Consider the following 11751-nt stretch of genomic DNA (forward strand, 5'->3'; position numbering starts at 1 on the left):
TGATGCAAAACTGACAGGACCGAAATTTAAGCTTCCATCCATATCAGGGCCCACATTGCCTGATTGGGATTTGAGTCTGAAAGGACCCAAATTAAAGGGAGATGTGGACGTGTCTGCTCCAAAGTTTGAGGGAGATGTAGAAGCTCCCAAGTTTAATGTTGAAGGACCAGATGTTGACATGAATGGCCACAAAGGAGGATTCAAAATGCCTAAATTTAAAATGCCATCATTTGGGGTGAAAGGTCCAAATGTTGAAGGGCCAGAGGTTGATGTCAGCCTCCCAAGAGCTGATATTGATATTAAAGCCTCTGAATTGAATGTGACTGGACCAGATGTTGACATTGAGAGTCCAAGTGGTAAAATTAAAGGACCAAAATTCAACATGCCAAGTATCTCAGGACCGAAACTTTCCATGCCAGATGTGGATTTCAATTTGAAAGGTCCCAAACTCAAAGGTGATGTGGATGTTTCTGTTCCAAAGGTAGAGGGAGACATAAAAACACCTAAAGTTGACATAAAAGGCCCAGAGGTTGACATTGAAGGGCCAAAGGGTGGATTTGAAATGCCCAAGATCAAAATGCCATCATTTGGCTTCAAGGGCACAAAATTGGAAGGCCCAGATGTTGATATCAATCTTCCCAAAGCAAACATTGATGTGAATGCACCTGACGTTGACATGAAAGGACCACAGATTGACATTGAAGGACCAGATTCAAAACTGAAAGGACCCAAAGTCAACATGTCAGCCATTTCAGGGCCAAAATTGTCAATGCCAGATCTTGACTTGAATGTGAAAGGTTCCAAACTCAAAGGTGATGTGGATGTATCCATGCCAATGATAAAGGGAGACATAAAAACAGCTAATGTTGACGTCAAAGGTCCGGAGGTTGATTTTGAAGGTAGTGGAGTGACAGGGGGTGGATATGACATAAAATTTCCCAAATCTAATATTGATTTTGAAGCACCTGCTCTCAATATCAATGTAAAAGGACCTCAAGTCAAAGGAAAGATGGATGCATCCATGCCCAAATTCAAGGAAGATATCAAAGGCCCAAATGCTCACATTGCAGTACCCACCATCACTATGAAAGATGTTTCTGTTGATCCTGTAAAGACAGGTGTTACATTTCCCAAGTTCAAGGGACCTAAGTTTGGAATGAAATCTCCTGACGTGGAGGGGCCTGAATCAGCTAGTGTTAAAATGCCCATGTTCAATGTAGGAACAAAGGGTTCAAAAACAGAAGTCAGTCTCCCAGATACTGAAGCAAGTCTTGATGCTCCTGATATTGATATTGATGTAAGAGGGAAAAAGGGCAAATTTAAACTTCCTAAGGTGAAAGGAAAGGCAAAGAAACCTGATCTTGACATAGAAACATCAGCAATGAACTTTGATGTAGACACACCAAATATCCATGTCAAAGGAACAAAGATAAAGAAGCCTCTTTTTGGCAAGCTTCATTTTCCTGATGTGGAATTAGATATCAAATCACCAAAATTGAAAGGTGATGGATCTTTATCAGAGGGCTTGAAATCATCTGATATGGATTTGAACACCACCGCTGGCAGTCCAAATGTTAGTTTAGAAGGACCAGATGTGAAATTAAAGACACCGAAAATGCCAAATATTGATACAAATCTGAACAAACAAGAAGAGGCAACTGTGTCAGCAGGTTTTAAAGGCCCCAAAATAAATCTAAAAGGTGGTGCTGAGTTTGACACAGGTGTTGCAGCGGGCAGTGCAAGTGGTGGTCTTCATTACCCAGAGGGTACAGTAACATTTCCCAAAATGAAGGTACCAAAATTTGGTATTGCTTTGCCACAGCTGGATGGGCAGCAGCGTGGAGGACATGTTGAATCAGGACTTGCTGCTAGTGGTGGTTTAAACATACATTCTCCATCTGTTAGTTGCCAAGTCAGTTCACAAAATATTGAAGTCCCCAGTCCAGAACTGAGGCACAGAGAAGGCAAAGTAAAGGTAAAGATTCCAAAATTGTTTGGCAAATCAAAAGCAAAGGGCAGCAGTGCAGGTGACCTTCGGGGATCAGAAGTAGAATTGAGTGCAAGTGGAAAAGGCGGTCAGGTGATGGGTGGGAACTTAGAATTAGAGGGTGATCCTGGACTCAGTGTGTCTACGAAAGGCAAGTCAGCCTCACTGGATTTATTTAAGAAATCAAGGCATCGGTCTTCCTCTCTGAGTGATGAGGGGGGGCTTGCAGTTAGTTCTCCTTCAGCTCACTTGGAAGCTGAAGGTAGCAACATGTCATTAGACCTAGGAGGAAGCAAGGTCAAAGGAAAGAAAGGCAAGTTGAAGTTTGGCACATTCGGAGGCTTTGGTTCAAAGACAAAGGGCTCATATGAAGTGACACTTGGTGAGGACAGTGAAACAGGAGTGGAGGGAAGTGAAGGTGTTTCTCTACCGTCTAAAAAATCAAGATTGTCTTCATCTTCCAGTAGTGACAGTGGCTCAAGAGGTGGTTTCAGGTTCCCAAGACTTGAACTATCTGTTTCACCAAAAAAGTGATTAATGATGAGGCACATTAAACTCTGTTATGTACACCCAAATACCCTCTCTTGCTATGGCAAAGTCTTCACACTTAAGTTCTTTGAATCATAAGTGGACGTAATCAGTCATCTCAGTGTTGTTAACAATGAGTAATTCCTTCAGTAATTAAACAGAATTGCATGAGATTGTTTAAAATCCCTTCAAACTGTAAATAAGATGAATTTGTATTTTGTATGTATGTTTTTTGTACATAGTCCAGATTTATTGAACATATGCCACCTCACCAAATTTTCACCAGTAGTTTATTACAGGGTTTGTCATTTTGTCACTTACATTCTGTTAGATGAATATTGTTAATGAACAGGTGTGGTATATTTGTATCCAGGGGTGTGTTGCACAGAACAGAACAGAGAACAGATAGTTTAAATAGTTATGTTGAAGGAGAATGTTGTTTATACACCCAGACACAAGCATAGACTGTTACCAGTTTTTGTATGAAAATATTTTATTTTCAAGCTTTGATATTGTAATCAGTGCAGATGCATATTTACGCAAAATAGAGCTGGCCCTTTATAACACATTCTAAAGAGTGATAGCGTTGTATATACCATAATTGCAAAGACAATCACTGTTTGGATCGTCAGCTCTCTAATGTGCTGTCAGTACTTTTATGTTAATTTTTAACAAAATTTATTCACCCTTCAATTCTGTGGCATTTACCAAAAATATACATTTGCTTCATTTGTTTTAAACATGTTTTGCTTTCTAATCCTGTGTCATGCTCACACTTTTTTCTGTTTTAAGATTTTCTATATTTTATTTCCTTCATATCCTGTCACTCTATCTTTGTACACACACTTTATGATTATGTAAAAAAGAAAAAAAAAAAGTTACAAATAAACAGTCCCTTTTTTTCATGTGATTTGTTTGCAAACAAAGTCTGTTTTGATAGAGCATGATTCTTGGGATCTATTCTTTTGTGTGCATTCTGCCAAATAAACTAAATAAAAAGATTTATAGAATTAAGAAGGCTTCTTAAATCAGTATGTCAGTGCCTTAATCAAATGGTGTGAAATGATTTGATATGGGCAATAATTCATGGGTTTTGGCTTCATTTTGTTCAACATTACAGTCATTATATCCAAGCTATTGTTCTTTATCTTTGATTATGATATACTCTTTAGAAATCCTCCATCAATTAATCCAATTTGAAAAATAATTTTGTTTTATGTAATGATTTATACATACTGTTCACCAAGGGATACGTTAAGTCCAGTGAACTGTTCATTACACCATATACACAAGAAACAGTAGATGGTATCACTCCATCCATCCATTTTCTGCAAGTAAGTAATCATTATTAAATAATTTGTACAATTAAGAAATTTCTGGGATGTAACTGAAAGTATGACATCACACACAGCTAAAGCTACTTGCTGTACTTCAAGTATGGGTAACAATGAGGAAAAACACCAACAACACATAAGATTTTGAAGGTGTATGGCCGTGCCTACTTAATATGTATACCATTTCACTTACTTTTTAGTATGTCATGTTACTGTCAGGCCAGTGAGTGATCTCAATCTTCTGCTTTGTTGTGCATCCACTATAAATTGTAAACAACAATCTTACTTATCAGTAAGTATTGAATAAAAAAAAATGAAATCAAAAATTGATTTTCATCATAATCACATTAACTTCCTTAAACTTACAAACTTCCTCAAAGGCCAGCACATTTCAGCCAATTAAGTAACTTTTTAAAAGCTCTCCCGCCACACACATCCAGTGCACCCTTTACAAATGGGCACTGTATTTCAGTAATACAGTAATGCAGCTACCAAAGGTGAGGGACGGGCAGTGGAAGAAATATACCGTTTGCAGAGCTCTCTTAGTCAGCCATTCTACCTATCAACTGTGGACCAAAACCATATACATCCACATACTTTATTCAGTGAATCATTACAGAAGTCCAAGCAAGGGTTTACGTATAAGTTCGCTCTATTATTGCTAATGTTCTTCATTTCACTGACATCTTAAGTGCCATGGTCATGTTCTCAGAGGTGGAAGAGGTACTTTACTAAAAGTAAATATACTGAATGGCCATTTCAGAATAATGTATATTATTGGATTATATATTATTGATGCAGTAATGTGTGTCTCACTGCTGGTTTATCGACTTTATATGTGTTGTACTTAATCTGGACATCTTGTGAGTTTCCTCTCTGACAGTCAATAAAGTTTTATCTTAATCTAGAATTTTACATCATCATTTATTTGTTGATGTCTTTTGTACTGTCAACGTGAATATAAAGTAGTAACTTAAGTCATTTAATAAACATAGTGGAGTATGCTGAGGAGTAGAAGTATAAAATACTAACTAAAACTGTTTGGATAGGGATAACCACACGCACCAAGTACTTCACATAAAAAACAAAAAACAAAAAAAAAAACAAAACAAAACATGAAATTAGCATAGAAAACAAGAAACAGGGATAGGAAATAAATGTAAAATAAGAATAAAACCCACCTGATGACAATAGTAAAAAATTGATAACAATAAGGATGGAAATAGAATGAAAAGAATGTGTGACATAAAATAGAAAATAAAACCCACTGAATAATAGTGATAAAATAATGTTTAAAACAGAAAACATAGAATGCATAAAATCAAGTGAAATACACCACTTGAATAATTGAATTGCAGTGGTGCATAAGTAAAAGCCCATATTTAATTAAAAACAGCACAAAGACAACACATCAAATATGTGTATCAAACTGAGACATTGACATTCTTTTTGAAAATTACATCCTCATTTACAATTTGATGCCATCAACGTGTTTCCAAAAAGTTGGGACAGTGGCAACAAAAGAGTAGAAAAGTTGTGAAATGCTGAAAGAAAACAGCTGGTGGAACATCTCTCAGTTGATTAAGTAAACTGGCAACAGGGGAGTAACATGGTTGGGTATAAAAAGAACTTCCCAGAGACTGTGCTGGCAAATAAAATAATATTTCTCTACGTACAATTGCAAAGCATTTGGGGATTTGGGGATTCATTGTCTGCAGAACATAATGTCATTAAAAGATTCAGAGAATCACCACCTCATCTGGTCCTGAGCTCATTTAAGATGCACTGAGGTAAAGTGGAAACTGTCCTATTTACTCTGACTTTGACAAGTCAAAATTTGAATTTCTTTTTGGAAATCATTCATTCTCTGGACTAAAGAGGACAGTGACCATCCAGCCTGTTTAAAATACAATAAAGGAGACCCCAAACTGTTGAGCACCTGAAATTGTGCAAAATTTCAGCAATTTGTCTCCTCAGTTCCCAAATGCTTACAAAGTTTTGTTAAAAGAGGTGATGCAGCACAGAGCTGAGCACGACTCTGTCCCAACTTTTTAGAAACATGTTGCCGGCATCAAACTCTCAATGAGGATATTATTTGTGAAGACAATGAAATTTCTCAGTTTCATCATTGGATATGTAGGGCAGCATGGTGGCACAGCAGGTAGTGCACGTGCCTCAGAGCAAGAAGGTTGTTTGTGTGTCTCTATATGTTGCCCTGTGATCGACTGGCGACCGGTTCAGGGTGTACCCCGCCTCTCGCCCGTTGACAGTTGGGATAGGCTCCAGCCCCCCCTCAACCCCGAAAAGGGATGGTCGGGTATAGACAATGGATGGATGGATGGATCATTGGATATGTTGTCTTTGTGCTATTTTCAATTAAATATGGATTTCAGTGTTTTGCAAATTGTCACATTCTGTTTCTATTCAGATTTTACAGTGTCCCAGCTTTGTTGGTAGCTGGTTTATAAGACAGAATACTGCACAGAAGAAATAAAACACTATATTTATACACAGGATCACTGTTTATTAACTCATAGGTAATTTTTCAGTTTTAAACTTTGTCTTCAATATAACACAAATTTGGCTTAAATGTAGAAATTAATCATTAATTAATAGGATCATGTTGGCAATACCAGACCCTTGAAACTAAAGATGTGCTTATCAACCTCTGTGTTAACAATTCAGTGTATGGGTCTCCTTAATAGAAAATGTTGAAGACGCCACCCAGTGGTTAAATTATAATACACCAGTGCTCTTACAAGGCCTTGTCAATTACTTGCTTCAAAAGACTTTTTTATTTTTTTTTATTTTTGATGAATTAATACTGCATTACAATTTGTCAGACATAGGTTCATACAAAGCTGCATAACCACATACAGTTTTAAAAACTTTTGATTATTGTTTATTATTGATTACTCTTTATTTGACAATTTAAATAGTTTGTATTTGCAATACACAAATATTAGCCAGTTTAAGTTGTAATGATTTTATCGGGCAACGCTTAGAGATCTTGGTCATATTAAAACACGTTAACAAAAGTGTCCCAGAAACATGGTGTGTAGAGTAAAGCTTTGTGAAAGCAGTGTTTTGCCTCAATCACAGGATGTGATCCCAGTGTTCCTGGTTGCTTGAATGCAATTGTTGTTGGAGTGCAGAGGAAGGAACTTATCAGGAGTTTCCTTTAAAAGAGGAAAGTGCCACCTTCCTCTCTGGAGAGGCAAACATTTTTGCGCTGAAAGAGGGACAAGGGAGAAGAAAAAGTTGGAACAGTCCTGCACAGTTGTGATGGAAGTTATTGGATTGCATGCAGGTCATTTCCAGTAGCCATCCTTTGCAGAAGATAATTCCACCCTTTGAAAGGAGTAACTCGTAGCATCAGTTTCTCAGGTAAGAAGAAAGATTACTGATAGTTTTTATGTATTTTTCAGCAAAGAGTTTATGTATTGACTACCAAGGTTGCCGGCATTGCCAGAATGAGATTTGAATTTAACAAGTAGCATTACTCAGATCAGGTCAGTTCCTGGTTACAATATCTGTGGTTAAGTCCAGATATGCCTAAAGCAGTGTATGTTATTGATTCAGTAGGCACGGTAACCTCATCTGCTGCTTCAGCTATAAATGGAACGTTAAAGGTAATTTTCTCATAAATTTTCAACTTGTCCCTCGTGACCTCCACAGTGAGTGAAAGGCTGCATCTCGTTACGGCGTTGTGGTCACGGACAGACCAGGTCAGGGATGTTGCAGCAAGGAATTTAACATTATTACATTTAAAAGCAGCATTTTATGTTGCTCTGAAATTTCAAATGATCGTTTGTGTGTTGGGGAATATGTGAGCACATGTTAGTGTGTGTGTGACTGTGTTTGTCAGTGCATTTTATCTGCTGAGCTTTATCCTCTTGTCAGTCTCATGAATATGGACAGTGGTCAATAATTTTTGAAATGTCACTGCCCAACATGAGCAGCAAGGCATTTTCTGCATCTTTCCTGGAAACGTATTTCCTAGGAGCTTAGAGTTGTAGCTGGGGGTGGAGGGGGTTCCTATTCATGCTTTGATCCCACATAAATCTGGTGAATACAGTGTAAAATATATATATGTACTTATGCCTCTTGACAATGAGATCACATTACTGAATTTCTGATGACTCTAGTTGCCCTTGCATGCTTCCTGACTTTTCACTGATTAACATTCCATCATATCTACCACAGTCCCCTCCTCATGATGCGTACACATCATTTAGACATCTAGTGCAAGCAAGAGAACATCTACCCATCTTTCTCATTCAAAGAGAAGCCGTCTAGGCACGTAGGTATGTTCACTGGGGAGGCAGATGTTGGATGATAATGTGGTTTACCACACCAGTCTGACATCTGACATCTAATGTGTCATGCGGAGTGCAGCCAGATGGTGTCCTTGACTCCTGCAAGAATAAAAGAGGTTACCCAGTGTGATGGCTTGTTACTATACATTAGATCATATCTCACTTGAATGGGCCTTTATTATTCTGATGCACATAGACTTTATAGACATATAGATAGTGTTGTTAAGATACACTATTTATTCTCTCTAATAATAATTTGCACAGAATACATTTTCATGTACTGGTTGATAATACTCTGAAGCTAAAATGGATTTGTAAAATCACAAAAGCTTAAATTACCTTTCTTGCTCACTTTCATTTTTCGTGATGAATGTGTTTCGCGTACAGTACAGCACATATACAGCTTTCTGGAAGATAATTTTGTAAAAATTTGATTTCATTTTGTGTTGGATTTAAGAAGATATCAAGTGCAAAGGAGTATTGAGTGCTTCCTGGACTAAAATAATTCCACATGAGACAATAAAAGCAGAGGGGATACTGAAGCCTCACTAAGTGCTGTTTTCATTAGCTAAGGCATGCAGCTGGCGCTACCTGCAGTGATAATGATAATTTAGTGATTAATGACTGTGCCAATAAATGTGTGCTATTAGTTAGTAAGGGATTATTATGAAACTAAGAAACTACACAATTAAATTGTTTGGTAATGAATGGGCAGTTATGTGGGAAATAATATTCTGCATCATCCCTGTCTTCAGTTCAATTAAATTATTCTTTAGATTTTTATGCTTGTAGTAAAGACTGTCCTATTCTGGTTGTAGAGCAGATTGAGGGTAGTAACACCACATCTTTTTATGTACATGTAAAAGTAATGTATTGCATTCTATTATGGCACTTAGTGAGACTGGTTATAGCATCACTTAATACACCACCATAAAAAATGTGTGGAACATACTCAAACTTGTGATCAATAAATACTGTAGATCGTGGCTGCTTTTAATTAATGGAAATCATTCATTTAGTCACGACTTTGCAGATGAGCACTATCCCTGTCGTGAAACAGTTGTTGTCAAAAGGTGAAGGTCTAAGACACAGCAAGCCAAGATGGCTTCCTTCTCAGGCAAACAAAACCCCAGAGCAACAGAACCGGTGCTGTGGCAGGTACACAAAGTCAAAGCATGTGGATTAACCCTTTCAATTAGCACAATCCCCTGTGGGGAGCAGTTACTCTGCACTGGTCCTTTTGGGCTCCAAAATAACACAATACAATATAAAATCTTTTTTATATGCAGTGAAAGCTCTTGTTAATAATTCAGTGTTTTGCCTCCTGACTGAGAAAATACTGTTTGAAGCTCACCCATTCTTATTGTCTCATTAGCATAAACACTTGGATATAAACAAAGGATGATCCACACACTTGATGCGCTCTTTCAACCTGCTGTTGTCTCTACCATACTCTACCGTTGATTTTGAATAATGCATTGACCTGAACATTTTATAACGCATATATCCTAATCTTACAGCAGTTGTGGAAAAATCCTTGTCTCACATGTAATCATACCTTTTGTTCCTGCTATGTTGTTGGCATGTGTGAAGAACACAGAGACGTAAAGAAAGGGTGATATGTTCTTCTAATTTTAGTAGGAAGTAGCTGTAACTCACTCACAAATGGTTCTGTCAGTGAGGCACGAACATATGTGGTAAAAAGTGCCAACCTTAGCTTTAAATATGTTATTTATAATCAGAGAATGGAGGCATGTGCAGACTGTGAGTGGGAGATGTTTAAACATCTTTTATAGGCTAGATCAATGCTTGTCTCCATTAAATTACACGGGCAGTTATGGTTTAGGTAGATACTAGTGGACACAATAGCTGGTTGCCTCCACTCCTCCAAACCTGCAGTGGGAGGTGGTGGAGGCGGATGAGAGACTGTGCAATACTGAAATCCAGCAATTTGAGTGCAAGCTTCTCCTCTCACCTTTTGTCAGGGAAGTGGGAATGAGAAATGAGTAGTTTTCATCTATTTCACAGGAATAAAACTGAAGCTCATTGCAATTCTACAATGCCAGTGTGTAAGCTTGTCGTGATAAAAACCATGAAAACGCAGTGTTAATGGGGAGCTCAGCTGCGGCACACAAACACTGATCGAATTATTCCAATGTCGAAATCCATAAATTCAGGTGCTGCGTAGTATCAGGCAGGTAGGATGAGGCTTGTGTTTCACAATCTTTCATGGTTCACAATTCATTTCTGAATCCAATTACCACCTGCCCCATGGGCATATACAATTTCCTTTGACAACTGGATCATAATAAAGTGCTTAAAACACTCAGATCCAATAGTGTTGAGACAATACCCTACAGCAGGGGTTCTCAATCCTTTCGGATATGGGGGCCGACAAGCTGGCAAAGAGTGGTCTTTTGGGGGGTGGTTCCCTGTCATTCAAAAATCCAGAAGCTATGAATATGCAAATATTTGAACACCAGACGTCTGCAGTGTTTGTGCACCGGAGGCATCAAGTTTCCACATCACACTTGTGTAAACTGCAGAGATTTAAGTTTTTGTTTCAAGATTTAAGGCTTCAGCAGATGAATGTGTAAACAAGCACTGCATAGCCTACATCATTCTGCACACTGAATGAGGGATGGGTGCTCTACAGCATACCACCATACAACTCCTTTCATATGCTGCCGATACTGTCAGCACTGATCAAATATCCCGGCATTACCTTGTGTGGTGTTCGGCTGTCCCTTTGCCTTTGAAGTGTGCCTTAAGTTGTGGTATCTCACTTATCTGCAATGGTGCAGAACTAAGGTTATGCAGAAGCAGGATCTATTTTTGAAACGTTAAAGACTGTTTTCTGAAGCCGGGACCAAGGGAGGAGGCAGCTTACTGACCTTGAAGGTTCATCAGTATGTAGTTTTTCACTTGTAATCGCAGGGGGCTTTCAAGACAGTGACTGAAGGAGAATATTTTTTCTGCATGGCTACATATGCTGAGACATTCCCCCATGGGATTCTGTTTGATGTGAGAATAGCAGACTGCACAGATGTGTATGAGTGTGAGATAAATTTCACTTGCCTTTAAGAGTGTGTGTTGATGTGTGTGTTGGTTGTTCATGAGAGAGCCATTAATGTCTCCCTTCTTTCTGTTTGATGAGTGTGTGTATCTACGTATCTTATAATGTATAAGGTCCTGCTAATAGCAGTGCAGTTAGTAAATGTGTTTAGTCTTCCTCTTTCCTTCCTTGAGAAAGCAGCTATTTACTTTGTTAAGGTGTGACCTCATCATCCTGGCTCCATGATACCCCACCTCCCCCTCGCAGCAAGATCATGCATCCCTGTTATCACACGCGCGCGCACACACACGCACACACACACGCACACACACACACACACACAAATATACAGATAGTCACACAGTGACACACAGAGCAGCAGCAGAGGGTACTGGGCAGGGATTGGAAGATTTTCTCATTTTATTTCCAGAGTGTACATGTCTGTTTCTCAGAGTGTACGTGAGTGTGAGTGTGTGTGCATGTGTGTGTGTGTGTGCACCGGAGAGACGAGCAGAGAGGGAGAGGGAG

The 11751-nt window shown here is 38.5% G+C and overlaps 1 protein-coding gene across 1 annotated transcript in view; it reads left to right on the top strand.

Annotated features, from left to right (window-relative positions):
* The window catches only part of ahnak (AHNAK nucleoprotein), a 34471-nt gene extending 30941 nt beyond the window's left edge, over positions 1-3530 (top strand). The window contains exon 8 of the mRNA XM_070962188.1: positions 125-3530. Coding sequence (XP_070818289.1) covers positions 125-2521 — 2397 coding nt within the window. The 3' untranslated portion in view covers positions 2522-3530. The remainder of the gene's footprint in view (positions 1-124) is intronic.
* Positions 3531-11751: the final 8221 nt, after the last annotated feature.

This window comes from Chaetodon trifascialis, chromosome 5 (assembly GCF_039877785.1).
Source record: "Chaetodon trifascialis isolate fChaTrf1 chromosome 5, fChaTrf1.hap1, whole genome shotgun sequence".
Classification (NCBI taxonomy): Eukaryota; Metazoa; Chordata; class Actinopteri; order Chaetodontiformes; family Chaetodontidae; genus Chaetodon; species Chaetodon trifascialis.